This window comes from Hermetia illucens, chromosome 1, assembly GCF_905115235.1.
Source record: "Hermetia illucens chromosome 1, iHerIll2.2.curated.20191125, whole genome shotgun sequence".
Taxonomy (NCBI): domain Eukaryota; kingdom Metazoa; phylum Arthropoda; class Insecta; order Diptera; family Stratiomyidae; genus Hermetia; species Hermetia illucens.
In genome coordinates this window covers 39,639,867-39,662,013 of record NC_051849.1, presented here as the reverse complement: position 1 = coordinate 39,662,013, position 22,147 = coordinate 39,639,867, and the positions used below count along the sequence as shown (strand labels likewise).

Genomic DNA, 22,147 nt, shown 5'->3' with positions numbered 1-22,147 from the left:
TAATTATAGACATATCACATTGCTGAGTACCATTTATAAGATATTCTCAGCTATCTTGCTAAACCGGATAGTCCCATATGCCCAGAACATCATTGGCCCATAAAAAAGAGGCTTCACTCCAGCAACAGATCAGATTTTCTATCTGCGGTAAGCGATGGAAAAACTGTTGAAATATGGTCATCAGTTGTACCACCTTTTCATCGATTTTAAAGCCGCCTATGAGAGCATAGCCAGGGTAAAATTGTACGCGGCCATGAGCGAATTTGGTATCCCAACGAAGTTAATAAGACTGACTTGGCTAACCCTGACCAATGTGCGAGGCCAAATAAAAGCAGCAGGATCACTCTCGAGACCATTCAACATCAACAACGGTCTAAGACAAAGGGATACCCTATCATGCGTCCTCTTTAACCTGACCCTGGAGAAAGGAGAGGCATAATCCTCTTCAACTCCACCCTACTACTGAAATACGCTGACGGTATTGACATCATGGGAAGAACAACCCGAGATGTGCAGTCTGCCTTCATCCAGATCGAGCAGGCAGTAATCGGCGCGAGATCTTGAGCTGCAAATTAATGAAGGCAAGACGAAGTTCACGATGGCTACATCAGCGCCAAAATGGAAAGAACGAACAACATCGAATCCCACTGTTCAAACGAAAACAATGAAGATGGGAGACTACAACTTTGAGACCGTTGAAAATTTCTCCTATCTAGGGTCGAAAATCACAGCTATGACGATGAAATCCATATGGATGAGGATGATCCAGCCCGGAAAGTCTATAGGGGCAATATCTATGGAAGAAAAAAAAGACGAGACAGACCCTACCTGAGATGGAGCGATAACGTAGGTCAGGACGTCAGACAGCTTTTAAGGATATCGAATTGGTGGACCTCGGTGCCTGGTGTTCCTTATTGAGGCAGGCCTAGACTGGATACCGGTTGTTATGCCGTTGGTGATGATTATGAAATATGGTTTATTGAAAGCTTGGAGATATACCGTTGTCAGATAGCAGCAAAGAAAAAAACATTAGCAGTAAACTGTCTCTGTCTCGTGTGAAAAATGATTCCTTTGACCCTCTCCCATGGGCTTGACGGCCGTAATAGTTATGCAGATTCTCTAACAGTTCCTCTCCAGTTTTCTCATTGAATGAAAAGACCTTGAAAAGCTTTTTAAAGTTTTTATATAAAACAAAGCTTTATTAAAATTGGTTCATTGTCTATCTGTCTGTCTGTATACCACATGAACTTTTCTCAGAAACGATTAGACCAATTAACATGAAATTTGGTAGAACGGTTAGATATAAGAACGCCCAACCATACATCGTTCTATATTTAGGCTCCAGGCTGTCAAGACACAGTGACCGCCGTGGCTTAGCAGTGGAAAACTTGGCTACTGTGGCATCTAATACTACAAGAAATAATAGTGTAGTGGAAGTGAGATCCACACCGGATCCTTTTCATAAGAGCTCAGCGGTCGAGATTCCTCGTTAGGCTTGGAAAAAAATGCGGATAGTCCCAAAATCGTCATTAATGCTACTGGTTAAAAAGACAAACGTAAAAGGCAGCACTGGACTGGAACAGGATTTCCTTCACTGGGAGAACACATAAAAGAGAAGAAGAAAGTTCCTTTACCAGGGGAAGCTGAGTCGGCGAAAGTTCCTTGATTACGGCCTCAACATCGACAAAAGTGGAAGAATCGGCAAGTCATAAACTTAAGTAATGGACGACGGTGGCCCGCAAAAAGCAAAAGGAGGAGATCTGTGTGGGGGCACGTACCGCAATTATTGGCAGTTAAACCGACTACCATGCGCGTGGTAAGGATAGGTTAGATTGTGTGCCGAATTAGAGAGCATTAACATAGTATATTGGTCCCAGGAGGAGGGTTTGAGGCAACGTACTTTGTACTATCCTCAGTAACGCAAAAATAAAATACTGAGATCAGGGAAAAAGATAAATAAAGTATAGTTGGAGTTATGCTACTATACTAAATCCTACCTGATCTCTCTTGGTGACAGGTCCCGCGACAGGCCGACCAAGAAAATGCATCCAATGTCGTTAGAAACAAGATAATCGGATCGGGTAATAAGCCTCGCAAAAATGCTAGGGCATCCACCTCAGTCGACGCGGCAGGACAGGCCCCGATTCTGTCGAGAAATGGGCAACGGTTCTTAATGCATGACGTAAGTAAGTTAATTCGAACGAAACAAATACGTGTCTGCTTGTTGGCATCCTAACCAAATGAAAGACAAGATCCACAAAGCGGCCTCTGCAACCTTCGGGGTCACCAAGCCAGGTAAGCGAGATACTTGTCTCGACGATGTTGACATGAAGATCAGTGAAAAGAAGCGCCTCTACCATAAGTTTCTCGGTCGCTATCACCCGAGCGGACCATTACAAAAATATTTGCGATAAAGTGGACACTTGGGATGGTGAAAGAGATCTGTATCGACTTGCCAAAAGCCGAAGTGAACGCACACAGAATATCAAATACTTATGTTGCGTTAATAACAAGAACGGTATTTTGCTTACCAACCCCGTTATTACATGGAGCTCCTCTCCAATATCCGGATATCGTCCTCCACCCTCGAAATGACACTTTCCTGTACCTCGCCTTGAATCTTAGGAAATCTAAGAGTAGGTCGTCTCTTTGCCTCCTCAACAGGCACCAAGTCCACTTTTTTACTCGGTCTTTCCCTCTCTATTTTCATAACCTCCACCATTCCTTCGGAGATCTCGGTAGGCTTTTCATCTAATGTGTCCTCAGAAGTATTCTTCTTCAATTTCTGCTTGTGTACATCCACCGGAACATTGCCGAATCTGATGCGACACTTGTACTTTTGATAGCCTCCAGTGATAGATCATCGAACCCCATTGTAAAGAGTTGGTCTTTGCTCTCCGCTCTCTCCATAACCTTATATGAAGACCCTCATTTTAGGCAATTAACAGGTTCACAAGCTACCCGGCTTCGTCATTGTAGCTTTGGAAAGATATAGTGAAAAATAGTTATAATTCCGATGTTTGTAGTTCTTCTAAATTAAAATAAAACTAGGTAGCTTTCTCCTACTAGAATATATTTTAATAGTTAGTAAATACGTATTTCGGGAGCTACTTACTCTCTTCCTCAGTACTTAAGCTACTCCATCTGTGTTCATCAATTTTGGTGCATCCTTTCGCAATATTTCCAAGCTCTCCCATGCGTCCAAGGTGTGTGGCTTATTCACTTATCGTACCAGCTCCAGATTTGGTCTCGTGCGATGAACGCACCGTGTTGATTCCTCGTCTTTCTCCCTTCTCTACTTCCTTTAAGTGTTCTTGGAACCTAGTCGTGATGAGGCGTTTTGTTAGGCCAATGTAGACCATCTCGCAAACATTGCAGCTGATTTTGTAAATTCCACTTTTTTCCTCCTCCGTTAATGGGTCCTTTTCGCTCCCTAATTGTCTTTGAAGTGTTGCGTTTCTGCTGAAGCCGACCACTTTTATATTGTATTTACCTAGGAAGGATTTTATTCTATAAAAGTATTTGGACAATGGTATGCTAACCGATTTTATATCGACTAGAATGCTTTCTTGTTCGAAGAATGTTGAGTGTTGGTTCTTCCATGTCTGGTTTTGCTTTTTCTTAATCAGTTTTCGGCGGTATAACCATTCTTGATTGCTGTATCAAGTATGAACAACCTTTCTTCATGGAAGCCATCCTTGTTTAAGGGGTATATGCAGAGCCGGTGTACCACTGAATTGTAGGCAGTCATTTTTTGTGTTACGGTATGAGCCGAAGTTGCTGGTATCGTTCTGGCCGACGATTATTATTATTATTCTGTTAAGGGAAAGTCGCACTGCGTCCTTGAAGAACTATTGTGCCCCTTTTACTGGTTATAGTGTACCTGTTGATCATAGTGTCTCAAGCAGGCCTGTAACCGTTAGGAACTTTAGTATGTTCCCCACTTCCAGAAGTTTCAGCTTTGCATCTGGTATTAAGTGTTCTCCCAGATGTATCGACCTACTTTGCACAAGTGCCGGACGTGCATAAAGGTTTCGTCCTCCTCCTCACAGAACCTGCAGGCAGTGTCCGTAGATATCCCTAGCTTCCTTAGGTGATAGTTCAGCCGGCAATGACCAGTGAGAATTCCCACTATGATTCGGAGGTTCTTTTTGGTGAGGTTTAAGCAATCCTTTGTGCGCATTGGTTCGTATCCCCCAATAAGCACCCTGGACTGCTCCATTCCTGGTAGGCCCGTCCAATATAGTTCCCTCAACCGTTTCTCTTCGTTTCTTAGATTCATAGCCATGAAACCGTTTCCGATTCCACAGAAGGGTTCTGGCCCGTGTAAAGGCATCCCTGCTCCCTTCTTGGCTAGTTCATCCGCTGCCTCATTGCCTTCCAACCCAGCATGGCCTGGGACCCAAAGTATCCAGACTTTGTTGGACGAGCCGAGTGTATTCAGTCTCTCAAGGCATTCCCTTTCACCTGGTTGGACCTAAGTGCCTTGATTGCTGCTTGGCTATCGGTGAGAATAGCTATGTTCTGCCCCCTGTAGTTCCTTTGCTGTTGCTGGTTTAAGCCGTATGTCGCAGCCACGCTCTCCCAGTTTGCCTTGTTACTCCAACGTGTTTCAAACTTCTTATCGAAGTGAAACCTCGTTGTCATGTTGTCCCTCGGTATCAGTAATTCGGGATACCGCCTAGAAAGGATATCAATCTTCCTTCGATTTAGGCAGCTCCTCGCCTCACTCATACTACCGGCCATCCTGCATATTGATCTCCTTGCCTGCATCTGTATGTGCAGATGGAGAGGGGTTAATCCCAGAAGGACCTCCAGGGATGCCGTTGGGCTTGTCCTCATTGCCCCACTGATACACACGCAAGCCAGCCTTTGGAGCTTATGTAATTCCCTGGCTTGTGTGCTGAGTTGGGTTCTTTCTGCTCAGATTACCGCTCCATAGGTAATCATTGGTCTTACTATTGCAGTATATATCCAAAGTAGTATCTTCGGGCTACCCATTTTTTTCCTGCTATGGATCTGCAAGTCATCAGAGCCCTCGTGGCTTTTCGACAAGTGTTTCCGATATGTGTCTTCCAGAGTAATTTTTGGTCTAGCGTGATTCCCAAATATTTGACCTCTGTTTTTCGTTTCACCTCCATATCATGTAATGTTATGGCTTTCAGGTGATCCAGCTTACGCCTCCTAGTGAATGGTACTATGGTGGTTTTGGTTGGGTTGATCCGCAGTCCCACCTTCCTGCACCAGGCACTAGTAACCCTTAATCCAGTTTGGATTCTATCACATAGGGTATCTTCATATTTGCCCCTACAGATTAGAACAATGTCGTCCGCGTAGCCCTGGACTTGTATTCCAGTATTAGTTAACACGTCCAGGAGTTCATCCACTACCATACTCCACATCAGCGGCGATAGTACTCCACCCTGTGGACAGCCTTGAGTGGTGTTCATGATAATAGAATTTGTACCTGTTTGTACCTCTATTTGTCTGCTTTCTAGCATTTTGCCCATCCAGAGTGCCAGGGTGTTTCCCACTCCTTTGCGGCTCAGGGCATCCTGTATCTCTGTGTGCGATGTGTTATCGAATGCTCCTTCGATATCCAAAAACGCGCACAGTGCAATTTCTTTTGTTTCTATGGCGTCCCGTAGTACCTCTGTCAGCTGATACAGAGCAGTTTGAGTTGACCTTCCTGCCCGGTAAGCGTGTTGACAGTGATGTAGGGGATTACGCTTTAGAACGTTAGTTCTAATATAGTTTTCTATGACCTTCTCCACCGTTTTGAGTACGAACGATGTTAGGCAGATTGGTCTGAAAGATTTAGGGTGAAAAGGATCCTTTTTACCCGCCTTCGGAATAAAGACCACTTTTGCCCGTCTCCATGCCCTTGGTATGTAACCCAGTGCTATGCTCCCCCTTACCACCCTCAGAAGAGACTCTAAGATAATTCCTAGGCCTCTCTGGATAAGTGCTGGGAAAATGCCATCTACTCCGGGAGATTTCGTTGGTTGAAAAGTTCCCACTGCCCATCTTAGCCAAGCTTCTGAGCATACCTCTTTTGCTAGTTTCCAGCTCTCTTTCCTTCCCCTTTTATTCGTTGTTGGGGTGTCAGGCAGATTATTGTCGCCTGCCGCCGAGGGGTAGGACCCCGGGAAATGAGTTCTGAGAAGCAGGTGTACCCTGTCCTCCTCATTCTCGGTGAATGTCCCATCTTCCTTTTTCAAGCAGACAAAGAATATTCCCCCGTCTTTGCTACAGCCTTGTGCAGCCTGGTTGCTTCTGTGATCTGTTCAATCCCTTCACAGAATTCCCTAAAGCTGTTCCGTTTCGCTTCCCTGATCGCGTTGCTATACGCAGTCAGTGCATTTTTATACCTCCGCCAGTCCCCGGTTCGTTTTCCCCGGTTAAAGAGTTTTCATACCTCCGTTCTTATTCTGGCCAGGTTCCTATTCCACCATGGTATATCCCTTGATGACTTAACTGGCTTAGTTGGACACCTGGTCCCATATGCGTCAATGAGAACTGTTTTGAGGTTTTCCACCACTGTTTCTAGTTCCAGTTCGCTCCTGATGTCACCGCCCCCTTGAAGGTGGGCAATGTTGTTGCTCAAGTGCGTTGCGTAGAATTCCCAATCCGTTCTCTTGGGATTCCTTATTATTCTTTTTATTTCGGAGTTACCCTCAATGTCGAATCTGATTATCCTGTGATCAGACATTGAGGGTTCATCCGACACCCTCCAATTGCTGACCATCCCGTTCATTAGGGTATTTCCTAGAGTTATATCTAGTACCTCTTGTCTGGTGCTGGTCACAAATGTTGGAGTGTTCCCTACGTTGTATATTTCTAACTTATTACTAAGAATAAATTCGAGAAGGTACTCACCTCTACGATTAGTGTCGCTGCTTCCCCACACTTCGTGGTGGGCGTTGGCATCGCAGCCGAGAAGAAGTGGTAACACCCTCTCCTCGCAATACTCCGTCAGCTTTGCGACTTGTTCCGGTGGAACCCGGCTCTCGTCTCCTGGGAAGTATCCCGATGCTACATCTACCTCTCAAGTGCTCCTCCCGGCTTCCAATGAGACTTGGATAGCCACAAGGTCCCCGGTTAAAAACTCTGAAAGACATATGTATTTTAAATTACGTTTGAGAATTATGCAAGCTCTTGGTTTTTCACAAGAGGAGTCCCAAATTACCTACATGTCTCCTCCTTGCAGACCGCGAATCTGCCCCCGGTACACCCAGGACTCCGGAGCCAGCACTATTCCAATGTTCTCCTTGGAATTTGCCCTTGCAATCACTGCAGATGCAGCTCTCGCATGGTGGAGGTTTATCTGGGCTATCTTAGTGCTGGCCATTGGCTCCGTTATTGTTTGGAGCTCTTCTCCACTGTCGGAGTGTCACCCTCCTCCTCCGACATGGCGCTTTCCTGCGCGTCGCTGTCCACCCCGAGCCCTAGGAGTCCTAGGTCTAGGTCGTCCAGCTTCTGCTCTTCACTGGGCAGCAGGTCTATTTCCCTGGTTGATCCAGTTCTTTCCGCCTCTATGGCTTCCGCGACTTCTTCAGGGACCCGATGCCTCCTCCGGGGTCTTTTTCCTTGGCTTTTCCTTGTGCACATGCACGGGTATGTTGCCAAATCGGTAGTTGATATGACAACTCCGACCTTTAATTGCCTCCAGGGATCGGTCATCTACCCCGATCGTGAGGAGTTTACCCTTTCCCTCCACCTTGCTTCTGAAGACTCTCCATAGTCGAGTATGGAGATCTTCGTTCTGAGCAATTAGGAGTCTCATAAGGTCTTCTGTTACTATTGCCGCAGCCTTTGGGAGAAAAACTGTCACCATATGGGCTCCTGGTATATCATCTCCAGCACATGTTGACAGTTCCACCCCTTCCCAGCCTGGCAATCTAGGAATTATGGTTCTAACCCATTCTGCGGTACCTTCCGTCGCGCAGTCCACAGGTATAAGGCCTGGTCGAAAGCATATCCCGGTGAACACCAGTTTCGACGTCCAACCCTTGATCATCTGCTTGACGACAAGTTCCTCAATGATTTCCTGTTCCTCCCGAGTGACTATTTGTTCGGGAAACCTTTTTGGCAGTATGGCCAGTCGAATGCCCTTGACCGCATTGGCATAGCTAATGTCGGGCTTCCTGGGTCCTGCCTTCACTCCTGACCTGCCGGGGTTTTCTCCTCCCGTGGGTTCAGGTCTGGGTTTTTTGGAAGCATTCCCTTCATGCGGGCTGATCTCTGCTGCTCCCCGCTTTCTCGGCTCCGGTAGAGATGGCTTAGGTCTGTCCTGAGCCTTCTTAAGGGCCTCTTCTGGTTTCAGGCCTTCCTTCAGATAGCGCAGGTACCATTTAACCCCGGCGCCACTGAGACCTGTCTCCTTCCTGACGTCTGTTATATTTATCTCAGACGTGCTTTTGCTGGTCCCTGCTCTTTGAGCAGTGGTGTTCGTTGGCTGTAGTCCACGCAGTATACCAATGCTCACCTTGGATCCACTGCCTGACGTCCCAACTTCTCCCTTCTTGAGTGTAGTCCTCTGGCTTTCAGTAATTCGGAGACGTGCCTCCGCCTGATTAACCAGTTTTGGTGCGGTACGGGGCCCGGCTTTTTTGGTTTTTGTTTTTGGTCCGCCGTGCCATAGCCCCCCGTAACACGGTAAGATCTAACTTACTCACTGAGGCGACCAGATATCAGTGAGGCTCCGTTTGAATACAGTCAGTTACCCCCGACTGCAAACTATCCAATGGGCACGGTTCGCATGACACCCTGGATCTGGATCTGGAGTCTAGATCCGTAGCGTTTTGTTAATAGTAGGGTCACCTCGTACAGGGTGTGGCTATCACCGCTCACTAACGGTCTTGGTAGACGAGAGGCTTGGCCCCTGAAAAGGCACACACCGTCCCAGAGGAGAGACAGTTCATCCTTAGAGAAAGATAGGTTGGCCTCAGGGAGCTATGTTCCGCATCAGTCTATCCTGCAGTGCACTGCTTGACCCCCTGGCCGAAGATAAAGTCTTTAGTAATCTTCTCGAGTTCGCTATTGAAGGCTTATTTGTATCCTGAGCCTTCTTAGGGTCTCTCCCTGTTCCAGGACTTCTTTCAGATAGCGCAGATATAATTTAGGACCTACACATAATTCCTTTATCTGAACTTGAGAGCAGCATGTTATGTAAATAAAATTAATTGCTGTTCTACTTTAGCTAGCGTTCCGCGGTTATTATTTACTGGAGAATCTGCATCATCGCCACATTCTTATTTCGTTGGCTCACGCCCAGACCATTGTAAAATGTATCTAAGACGCACAGTCATAAGTGTGGACTCAATCCGTTCAACATCTATTCCTTAAACCTTTGCCTTTGTTCCACATTCTTGTAGTTCATAAAACCCACCATGAAATGTCAAATGTTCCATTGTCATATCATTCCGAACCCAATTGGATTTATCGACAACTTCGCATTGCATTACTTCAAAATTTAGTTCCGCTCGGAGACCTTTTTGGCCGTGTTGTGGTTTTGGTGTTTCGGGCGGTAAATTTTCGTGTTTCGCGTTAAATTTTCGCCAAGTTAGAGAGTCTGGCGCAGTTCGAAATGTCTACAATGCTCGAAGGAACGTTAAACAAGTGGACGAACGTGATGAAGGGGTGGCAGTATCGCTGGTTTGTGCTGGACGAGAACGCTGGACTCCTCTCGTACTACACAGTGAGTGTCGTTGGGGCCAGGGCCGCCCTGGCTCCGCTTATTTGCATGATGAAGTCACCGGTCGTCGACTGTCCTCAATGATTTTTGGCGACTCCCCCCCGACCGCTGTGCAGCTTAAATGGATGAGCCAGACCCCGAAGATTTAAAGAAAGCTGGTCATGTGGTTCGTGTTCAAACAAAGATTAGATAAATCCCGAACCGCGGCAGCTACTCTGCGCCGTTCTGACATTTCACCTGAAGGTTGTAGTGCGACTGTCACCTGCCAGGTATAAGCAAACATTTGTTCGGAAGAAGATTCTTCCGTTGACCAACTCTGCACGGCAACGGTCATGGAGCTGTGTTACATCACTGCAAATTTAACCCCTTGAACACTGTCATTGTATCCGTTCGAACACTTCCTCCCCCGTCTGGTACGTGTCTAGACAAATAAGCCGCGGCTCCGGCCTGATAACTCCGCGCCCCGTTTGAATGGTCACTCATAAGCCTAAATTTAGCACTCCTAAATGAGTAACGCGCCTTATTGAACTCTCCTCCTAGCTACGGTGATCATTCTGTGCAGGCCCAGTGGGGTGGGTAGTCTTGGGAAGGTCAGGGAGAGAACGTTAGCGCATTTTCTCACCGCATTAGACAAATGGGCCATTTGGCACGAAGACGGCATTCGCCCTTTCATTGGACTTGATTACACAATGATGCCTTCCTGTCGTTTGCCGTCCGTCATTTGACTGCCCGCGCCCCTTCCTCTGAAATCATAATAGCATCAAGTGAATCACTTGGAAGTGTGTCGTACTAATCAACCGATTCAGATTAATTAGCCGTCATGATAAAGCAAATTACAAGTTATCCACTCGTCAAATAATTTATTCCATATTAGTCTTCAATGGGGTTCGAATTGTTGCAGCTGCGAAAAAGCATTTTCACTGGGAATTAGCGCAATGCAAAGTGCACCAGACTTGGCGTGCAACTTTGTATACCGGGGCTTCTCTTGACGACCAACACCATCTTATCAGCGTCCAAAGGTTAAATCCTAGGTCGTTTGTTGCCCTGGTTTACTGCCTGGCTTCCAAGTTTGGAATTTAGGGCGTCTAGCCATGCATGCAATTCTCTGATCAAGCAATAATAATTTGAGCACTTTCCTCCTTTGTATAAAAAAAGATTCACTCCAGAAGTGATAAATAAAATCCACGCTAAGACCATCCAAGAAGCTTTAATAGAAATAGAATTGAAGGACTGCATCGTGCAGTTGGTAGATCTCTGCTAAAAATTGGAATAATTTATCCAGGGCTACGTCGTTAATTGGAATGGAATTGCTAAGACCAGCCGAATAGTGACCCACATTTGGAAGCAGGTGGATTGGTTTCTATTACTTTTATGGCATTACACCTTCATGGCTGGCAAAGCTCGATGTTACCTTTGAACATTCTCAAACAAGTCGCGAAACCGGAAGCTTGACACTTCAGGTATAGAAGGTTTTGTGTTTCCCTATGTGAGAAGACTCGAGGCATTTAAATCGCTCAGTTCTGTCAATGGCAGTAAGCTGTCCAAAACTGAGCAATTTAAATATCTAGAGTCAATGCTATCAGTCAATGGAGAATTGTGTAATGAAATTGCTTCATGCATTAACGCAACCTGGATGGAGGGGCATTCCACAACTGGTGTTCTTTGAGATCCACGTATCAGCGAATGTCTCAAATCTAAAATTTACCGCAATGTCATCCGTCTGCCGTTCTCTATAGTTCTGAGTGTTGGCTGACTATAAAAGACAATGACCGGCGTTTTGCAGTAATGGAGACGAAGATGCTGCATTGGACTAGCGGCGGGAAACGCTTTGATCACATCCAAAATGGGGATATCCGCGATCGATATGGGGTTGCTTCCATCGTGGAAAAACTGCGAGTGAGGCAATTTCAATGGTATGGTCACGTAATTCACGCTAACGAGAATTTGCTTGCCAAGATCAGTCTGAACATCGAAATCAGTGGTAAGCGACCAAAATGCCGGCCGAAACAACGGTGGCTTGATACACTGGCTGGGGATTCAAGACTCGCAATTACATCCAAATCAGGCATTTGATAAAATAAAATGGTGAAATCGTTCGACGAGCCGACCCCGCTTGTGAACGGGATAAAGGCTGAAGAGAAAGAATAAGATGTGAGGAGCGACGAGTGCATGACAGCTCCGTGTCACATAGCTAAAAATCCCATTCCCCTCTATTTTCTAGAAAGCGATTTATATAAATCATTTGATGGAAAGCCGTGTATTGATAATGGGTCAACCTCATACGGTTCACACTCTGAATTTAATATTATTAGCAAATGCAAAGAATTTAACCTACAACAGATATAAACAAGTCGGGAAACCGGAAGCTGGACGCTTCAGGTATGAGAGGTTTTGTGTATTTCTTTTGTAAAGACATTTGAGTGTGAATTTCTTCCATTAGTACCTAACACGTAATATATTGATATATTATGTGAGAATATCCACTTTCGGGTGATATTGCCATTCAAAATCCTGAATTTCCAAAGAAGTTACAACGCTACGTTACAAAGTTGACATAACTTTGTTAGTAATAGTGCGATTTCCACCAAATTTGGTACGATCAAGCTCTATATTATAACCTACATTGCTTCGTGGTGCTTGGATGAACTTAAGGAGGGTCCTGCAGCCAATTACTGAAAATTATAGTAATATACTATTATCGGTATGGAAACCTAGCCACCATATATTGGCGGCCTCTTGGTTTCGGTTGGGAAATTTCGGAGAATGGCCCCGTTAAATAAATGATCACTTTCGACCCCGAACTCGAAGCTTTTCCAACGAATGCTGAATGAATTAAGATAAGCTTCGGAAAGTACTAACCGAGACCTTTCATTTGATACAGACAAACAGTAAACCGATTTTAGTAAGGTTTTGTTTTACACAATCAGTCGGATTTCCATAAAACGTGGCATGTGTTTGCACGAGACTGTCCTCTATCCCGGTACTCGTAGGATAAACTAAAGGGGGTTTTTTAGTAAAGCTCGAAAAGTTGGTAACATACTATAAGTAAGTTTTTTGAGCAGATATCGGAATGAGACATATTTTGAGGCCTAGATTTTATCTAAGCGCACTTTCTTGATTTTTTCGGATTTTTTGATTGGGTAGTTTCCGAAAATGAGTCCTGTCTCACACAAGTGCATACATTTTGACTCCTCACTCGCGCACTTTGCAATTCACGCCAAGACTAATATCAGTTTCGCAAAGTATTAATCGAGACCTTTTATGTGACCTTTCATCTTATACGAATATATTCGATGAAAAAAATGTTTATATCCCCCCTTTACATGTATGGGGAGCCCCCCTTCAAACTCCACCTAAATTTATGTCACTCACTGTATGCGTGGGATTTGATGGTTACAAAATTTCGTTCGGATCGGTTTAGCCGTTTTGCAGAAAAGTGCATGTGACAGACGGACAGTGAATCAATTTTAATAAGGCTTTGTTTTACACAAAACCTTAATAAAAAGGACCATTGCCGCCCCCATCTTCGCAAGTGAATTTTTGGAAAGTACTTGAATTTCTTTTATGGTTGCCGGTTAGAGAGAAAATCATTCCCTGAACTGGTTTTTTTTACTACTCTCCAGGTATACTTGGAGAGTAGTAAAAAAGGAGATATCACGCAGTGCAGCATCTATAAGATATCTCGCTGACCCTGACCCAAGTGCGAAGCCAGATAAAAGTAGTAGGAGCACTCTCGAGACAATTCGACATCAACAACGGTCTGAAACAAGGGGATGCCCTATCATATGTCCTCTTTAACCTAGTCCTGGAAAAGGTGATCCGCGATGCAGATGTTAATGCAAGAGGCATCATCCTCTTCAAGTCCACCCAACTATGGCCTACGCTTACGATATTGACATTATGCAAAGAACTACCCGAGATGTACAGTCTACCTTCATCCAGATCTTGGGCTGCACATTAATGAAAGCAAGATGAACTACATGGTGGCAACGGCGGCGCCAAAACCGAAAGTACGAACAACATCGAATCGCGCTGGTCAAACGAAAACAATGAAAATAGGAGACTAGAACTTTGAGACCGTTGAAAATTTCTCCTATCTGGGATCGAAAATCACAGCCATGATGATGAAATCTGCGCATGGTTGTTGGCTGCCAACAGAGTCTATTTTAGCTTACAAAAACTTCTCCGCTCGAAACGTCTCATTATAATGTCAAAGACAACGATCTTGACAGTCCTCATGTATTCATCGGAGACTTGGGTTCTTGGCAAGAAAAAAAAACTCTTGGCCGCGTTCGAGAGATTACTCCTCCGAAGAATTTTCAGCTCGCTACATTCCGTAGCCTATGAGCCACCTATGAGCGATACCATGACCGTCAGGTTGTGGATAAAATCCGGCTCGGTTGCGGTGGGTTTGGATGATTCAGCACGAAAACTTTATAAGCGTCTATCTATGGTCGAAAAAAAAGACGATGGAGTAGGCCAGGACGACTGACAGCTTTTATGGATATCGAATTGGTGAACCTCAGCGTAAAACCGGGATATCTGGAGTTTTTTATTAAGGCAGGCCTAGATCGGATACTGGTTGTTGCGCGTTGATGATGATGATGAGTTATATCATACTTGACTTCTTCGTCTAAGTTGCGAGTTAAGCGCCTTTTCTTCACAAAGGAAATTTTCCTTGCCTCTTTTCCATCTCGCCTGATTCCCATAATTTCTTTCCCTAGTATACCATAAAAGTCTGTTCTTTTTATTATCGTCTTGGGGCTTCCAGTCTCGCACGTGGTTACCTCCCAAAAGCCTAGAAATAAGGGCCAGGATGATGATTAAAGGTGCAACAACCGATAGCCATCTAAGCCTGCCTTAATAGGGAGGGGGAACTCCAAGTACTCCGATTTTCCATCGACTCGGCATCCCTAGCAGCGGCCTGACGTCACATCAAGAGAAACTGAAAGAATACGGACGCAAAAACAACCTAGACCACGAACCCGGTCAAAAGAAAGGTAGCACCGAATCTTTCCGCCTAACATATTTTACATCAATAATGATATAGTAAATGAATGAAATAGCAGAAAAAAGTGAAATTTAAACTATAACTGTGCTTAATCTATGAACCCTGGTCGCAGGGGAGCATCTACGGTCGTTGTCTTCTCATCGTCGCTGATTGCAGAGCAACCCAATTTTCCGCCTGATCTTCTAGCACGGGGTCAAAGGCGGGTGATCTAATTTCCGGGATTTGATTTCAATATTCAATTCAATGGTCGGACACTGAACCTGCTTGGAGTAGGGGTATGCGAGGAGCGCCCAACTAGGTCGTTATATAGCAAACGAACAAGGCAGATGCGTAATCGTGTTTTCCGAACAATACATATTGGAATTTCTACGCCAAGTTTCGATGACCCAATTAGGACGCTCACATCTCGAATCGTAGAACTTTACGCACACTGCAGAAGCCAAGTGGGTGAGATTGAATAAAACTCTCGTTTGTCGACGTGGACAATCCACAAGAAACGAGCAAGCGGTGCTCCGAATGCCTGTAAGTCCAAGGAAGCCACGGATTTTTCGTTGGACTCGATAGATAAAATCACAATGCGGATTGGATTGTCTCCTGCGAAACCTCCTTCAACGCCGCTCGATTCAGCAGCTCGGACAACGCTGCGCGGTAGTATGGATTCGTGCTTGCTGGCGTATCCATGCTATCTCCTTGGTCGTGCGCGATTAATCAACACTTTTTGTCGGCGACGACTATAGTTGCGACGCATAAACTTAAAATAATTTGGGTGGCGGAGCCGCGACTATTGCCGAAGCCAAGGCACGGGAACAGATGTTGTGTACTCAAGCAGATGTTGATGTGTACTTAAGATATTTCTGTTTTTTCGGCTTCGTGGTTGCCGCACTCTTGGGTGTCTGGTATCGCTTCTCCACACTGACGCTGACATCATGTATATTACTTCGGCTTGCCTTAATCTCTGCCTGCTCGATCTGGATCAAAACAGTTTGCACATTTCGGAATGTCCTTCCCATTATAGCCATGAGCGTGTTGCAGTTGAGTGGACATGGAGAGGGTAGTCTCAGGGATTCACATCAGCGTCGCAGATCAAATTTTCCAAGGCCAGGTTAAAAAGGATGTACGATATTTAGAGCATCCCCTTGTCATAGACTGTTGTTGACAGTGAAAGGTCTTGAGAGTGGTCCTATCGCTTTTATCTAGTCTCACATATTGGTCAGGGTCAGCCTTAATAATTTTGTCGGCCATATTCTTTCATGGCAGAATATGGTAATGTGGGCTATCAAATGAAAGGGCTCACAATTAGTATCTGTATTAGGTGAAGTATTAGTATTAGATGAAAAGCAAGGGAGTGAGGACTCAAAATGTGTGTCCCAAAAGTAAAATAGGTCCCGTTTTCAGAACCTATCCAACCGAAAAAACTGAAAAAAAATCACAGTGATGTATCTATACAAAATCCAGACTATATTTCGAAGTCGCGCAATTTAAGGGGGAGTGGTCCGCATACATGCAAAAGGGGGGTGTAAATTTTTTTCAACAACTATAGTCATGTGAGCTATCAAATGAAAGGTCTCGATGAGTACTTTCCTAAGCCGGTTCTAGTTTTGACATTTGACAATGTCCAATCCAATCCCTATACCCTCCATACCGATATCTCTTCAAACAAAGTTAATAATATATTATTATAATTTTTGTAATTGACTGCAAAACCCCTCTTAAGTTCATCCTAGAATCATGAAATTTTGCAGCAATGTAGGCTATAGCATAGACCCTGATCCTACCTAGTGGAAATCGCACTATTAATAACAAAGATATTCTGGATATTCTCACATAATATATACATATTTTATGTGCTAGGTACTAATGTGACATATGTCTACTCAAATGTTTTTATAAAAGAAATATACAAAACCTTTTATACCTGAAGCTCTTCAGCTGCCGGTTTCCCGACTTGTATTCAAAAAATAGCCGAGCTAACGTTTTCGCCAGTGTATATAAAGGTGCAGAATCCCCCAGAAACCACGAAGTTCACAATTACCAAATTTCGAGTTTCTGTTGACATACGTTTTCTGGCTTGTTCCAGGGATAACTGTTAATGAACCAAACAAAAAAGAAGCCGTTATTTATGCCAACAATGAGTGTTATAGGCAGGGAGATTACGAATCATCGCTATGAACTTATCCGCCGCTCCTCATAAATTTCATTAATTAATCAAGTCTTTTTTTCGTATTGTTATGTTTTTCTTATTTGATTTGATTGAAATCAAGTTTCAGTTCCGTTATCTCACTTAATGCTGTGCAAATGATAAGCTTACAACAGCGGGGCATAAAGAAAACGGGTACAAACACAAAGTGATAAGAAATTATTTAAAGCACGTTCACTTGTAAACAAATCTATCGGTAATATTTTTGTTCACTATAAATTATAAATGTTTATCATAAATCCCCATGTTAGTGCATCAATCACACCTGCGGGCCATCGCTGTCGGTCCCTGGCAACATTCTTCAGCTTACCCCACGACAATCTGAAAAATTTGCTTCTTCCTTCGCTATTCTACTCCATGTCCTTGGAGGGAGACCTATTCGCCGGCCATCCTGGGATAGTGAATTCCATTTGATGGTGTAGTCTCGCCTCTTTCCATATGTTACCTATCCACTGCCAGTTTCACTCCCCATGTACTCGAGGAGAACGATTAGACCTGACGCTGCTTTTGACACGCAGCTTCGGTAGAGGGTATCTGGTACCATGGGATGAGCCTCTGAACACATATGCTTTAGGAGAATTTCTGGAAGATGTGCTCTCAGTCCGGTTATTTCTGGTTAATCCTTTGTGAGAGTTTCATGGTGGTTGCAGTTCTATCCAAATCGCTAGCAGAGCTCCTTGTGGGCTCAAGCGTGGTGTTGTGGTGTTCAACTAGGGCGCCTCGCATCCACTAGTATGAATGCTGAGCCTGCAATCAGTATCCTTTCATTTTCTCTCTGCCCGCTCCCAAAAATGAATGAAATGAATGAGTGCTGTTAACCCTTTCTATCCCAAGTATTGGAATTTAATTCTCTAGGAGGAAAGGATATGTAGCCATATGGTTACAACGGGATTTCAAGAGAAAAAAATATTTATAGAATCATTTTTGAAGTGGTTAATATTACTGTTTTACATAATAATTTAGAAAGCAGTCTTTTTTGTTTGATACACAGAGATCTACATTACATTTCACGGGTTTAATTTTCGAAAGAGGTACTTAATTTTTGTAATTTTTACAACGACTTCTTTTTTCCAGTTGGAAATTGTATAATTTCCGATGTTATCATAACGTACATCTTCAATTGGAGGAACTAAAACTCTTTTTGGAGCAAGCACGACTAAAGGACTTTGCTCCCTCGATGAACCTCTTCATGTGCTAAGACGAAGCTCTTCTGGTGTGCGAAGGAACGAGCAGTAGATAAGAGTATTTTCAATTTTCCTTTAAACACACCGATAAATAAGCCAATCGTCTAGCAATGCGAAAAATATCCTTATGTAATAGCGTTTGGTTCCTATATCCAGTACAGTGCGTACGGTACAGTGCTGCTAGCATGTCGCCCAAGTTTTTGTTGTACTCTTCCACCGTCCGTTGTTGCTGAATCTGAATATATTCCTTTTGGAAGGATGACCACCTCCGAACGGTATCCATAGGTTCGATGCCAACAAATGTTGAAATCAAATGCACGGCTTTGTTGTCGTACCATTTTACAGCCAATATATTTTGGTTTGCTTCGGTCCTGTAATCACGGGCACCACGACCCTTTTTCTTCATTACAGCATCACTTTTGGTTAGGTCGTACTGAACCAACGGTTAAGAATCCTTTTTCTTTCAAAGCGACTGCAAGCTTGAAGAAGGAAAACCAATTGTCTGTCTAAATTTTGAAATTTTTACCGGGAACAAAGTTTGATGACAATATCGCCACTGATTCCCAAATCTTACTTTTCCTTGATTGTTCCCGGTATAAATCTCAAAATCATACTTGGTCCCATCTGATCCACAACGAGCAAACATTTTAATTCCCCATTTATGAGGTTTACTTTTTATGTAATGGATATTGGAAGTACGGCTTTTCGATGGAATCAACACTTCCATTGATCGATTTATGCTCTTTCGGTGGGATTTTCGCAAAATTTGTTTTGCATTTTTCTACAAACGGACGAACTTTAAACAGCTTGTCTTGATCTGGATCTGTCTTTGGTTTCATTTGGGTATTGTCATTCAAATGGAAGTTCGATTCGATGGTTTCGAATCTATTCCTGCCCATTATATCCGCCATAGTTGCAATTCTGGTTGAATGAGCCCAGTACATTTTGTTTGAAGGAACCTTCACAATGCTCCTCAGTCTTGATTCCAATAAATGCCCTTTTTTTACTCTCATATTCAAATCTTTCCCTAAGTCTTTCTGAATCGAGTAGAGGTTTCTCTGCAAAATTAAAATTGCGAAAATTTCTTGGTCGAAAAATCGCTCAGTAATGCAGTGGTGTTGCCAACTCGACTAAGATCCTAAGATCGCGTTGAAAATGGGACTGGTTGTAGGAAACGCTATCGGCAGCGTGTATTCCTACGATTAGCACGAAATTCATATCCTGACGGTCCAGCCTCTTTTTCTACCTTATCATCGACAAGCAAATCCTTTCGCGAAGGACTTTCTGAAATCAAAAAATGTTTAAACCATTCCCATCTAAATAAATTATCAAAATAAACAAACCGATTTCTATAATATGTCGCTCGACGTCTCCAATAGCATCATCACTGCCCGATATTTCCCTCTCAATACTATTGCGGATTGCCGACACCTACATCGAATGCATATCTTCTTCCACGCAGTCAGATTCTTCTTCGGACTCATCACCAAAAATCTCCATCCGTATTTCCTCGTCAATTAATCCCTGCCGACTCATATCTGCAATCTAAATCGTCACAATAATTGACTACACTTGCAAGCACCTTCAAATACCGATGTAGCCATATGGTAACAAACAACTTCTCTAGAAGTTACCTTCATATATTACAAAAAAAATAGATGCAATAAAATTACTTTCCGAAATAATTACGTCACAACCACACGAGGACTGTCCATTAATGCCAATAGGAAGGTGTATCCTTCCTGCCCAGTCAGACTGAGGACCTTGGTTTTGTTGCTGTTTATTTTCTTGCTGCTTGCCTGCTTCAAATTTAGAGTCTTTTGGCAAAGGTCCACGACTCGATGGGAGAGTAAGCAAATGTCATTAGCGTGGTCGAAGAGTTCGAGGAAATATCACACCGTGCATTAAACTCTCTAGTCCCCCAGCTAAGCCAGCCTGAAGAACGTCGCTGATTACGAGGAGATGAAGCATCGGTGATAAGATGCTACCCTGACGTCAACTCCAAATTCCTCTGAAATATTACCTCCGAAATAGCCCCCCTGCATAGAGCATTCCATATAAATTTCTGTTCATGTTGTAAAAAGTTTTCCCAGAATCGATGGGGAGCAGATGAAGCGGTGATCGAAATTACGTCCATTCCTTCGTAATGAATCGAAAGGTGCTAATGCGGTCAGTAGCAGGATACAGAGCATAAACAATTTCTTTCAATCAAGTTTTCAAGGTGTTCCTTGATTAGTGCTAGGATAAAAACAAATAGAAATAAGCCTCCACTTGTCGCAATCAAGACGGGTGTCCTAATCCTCAGATTGCCATATCACGCATGCTACATGGAGTGGAATTTCAGCAAATGTTATACAATTGCGAATCGTGGTGAAGTGCTGCTTCTACATCTTCAACTGTCCATCATCGTGGATGAGAAACCTACGAAACCTAAGGATTACGAAAACCTTCAAGCTCTTTCATGATGCGATCTACGGTAGCAGAACCGTGGGTATTTGCAGCAGCTTCGGCTTCTCTAACCACAATTCCTTTCATCATGGTGTACGCTACTCTGTACTTCTCGTGCTTTACTTCGACAAAAGAACTCACGTCCGCTCATAATCATAAACAGAACTTTCCGCTTCGTACGTTCATCAATCAGCCTCCAAGTGCAGGTCTTGTAACGACTTTTAGGGCGTCAAAGGTAAAGACATTTTTGATTAAAGCGTAGTATCAATATCCTGCCGCGAAATACTTACAGTTTGTGTCATTCGCGCAGCAGGAAAAATTTGATCACTGCTGGAAGACAGCCGGATCGTAGATACGGCCCATATTGAGGGACTGACCCTCCCTTGCGAGCAGACGTAATAGCTACTCTCAAGCGAAGGTGCTTTTCGAGTTCGAAACCAACACCCCTTTTTACGGCTATTCAAAAGAAAAGTCCTAAATATCTTGCTGATCACGATATGATCGATCTAATTAGATATTCGTTACCAAGCACACGGAACCCAATGTGGCAGCCCCTGTACTCAAGCAATGTTGACCGGTGTTGGGGCGATGAAAATGGCAGGCAGAAACCTACAAACGTTTCACCATTGTTGCTACGGTTACTAAGACCATGTCTTCTCATCACATGTTATACATCAATAACGATCACAATATCACCCTAACGAAGCTGAACTACGTGCAATCGCTATAAATAGCATCCTTATCCCCTATATTGTTGCGTAGCACCACCCAATTATGGTGCTCGTTAACTTGGACTTGAATCCCACAGTCAAGATCCTGTCGGAAAACGGATTCCTAATCATGAGAGCGCGCTTTGAGGTAGCCATCAGCTATAGTCCAGATTTGCATCTACTACCACTAGGCTTCCTAGAGTACAAAGCCACAACGCTGCGAGAAGAAGAATAGAACTCTAAAGAATCCCACCATCTTACTTGACTTAGGCCCAAAATGCCCAGCTTATATCGTCGGAATGCTCGCTCAAATTGGAGAAAGTGAATATTCTGGGTTCCAGAAGCCAATCGTAAAACTTTGTTAATAGTTAAGGGGCGGGGCGTAGTGTTAGGTCAATTCTTATCCGAGGCGTTGTTGCCGTCTCAGTAGCGGAAAAGTTTCAAAATTTTTAGGTTGCTAGTCCATAAATCTTTATTCCTTTTAGTCGCCTGTTAGAACAACAAGACAGACCTTGGGTATGTATTTAAACCCCAGCTCAAAACGCATAATGGTTCTATTGTGTCTGTCACAACTCTATCGATCAGTCCTATAACTAACGAACATTTTAGAATCTGGCCTATTTCTAGATGTTTTAGCCGTTCGTATGGTATTAATATGCTTCCAGTTTATTTCGCTACTATGCACCATTGCCTCTCCCACATAATCTACAAAAAACCCTACCCAATCCTACAAAATGATGTTGGTCTATAAAGCGACATTTCTGCTCCTTTTTTGCTAATTCGTCTGTCGCTTCATCGCATTCTTTCCTAATATAACCTAGCACCCAGGGCGTCCAGTTTAGAATAATGTATAAGCCGAGCGTATTTAACTTGTCAGAAGGTTCCTAGATAACTTTGGAG

The 22,147-nt window shown here is 43.8% G+C and overlaps 1 protein-coding gene across 1 annotated transcript in view; it reads left to right on the top strand.

The window, feature by feature from the left end:
- Positions 1-9,455: 9,455 nt before the first annotated feature.
- The window catches only part of LOC119661704 (oxysterol-binding protein-related protein 9), a 38,935-nt gene continuing 26,243 nt past the window's right edge, over positions 9,456-22,147 (top strand). Inside the window, exon 1 of the mRNA XM_038071155.1 lies at positions 9,456-9,700. Within this exon, the coding sequence (XP_037927083.1) occupies positions 9,590-9,700 (111 nt within the window). The 5' untranslated portion in view covers positions 9,456-9,589. The remainder of the gene's footprint in view (positions 9,701-22,147) is intronic.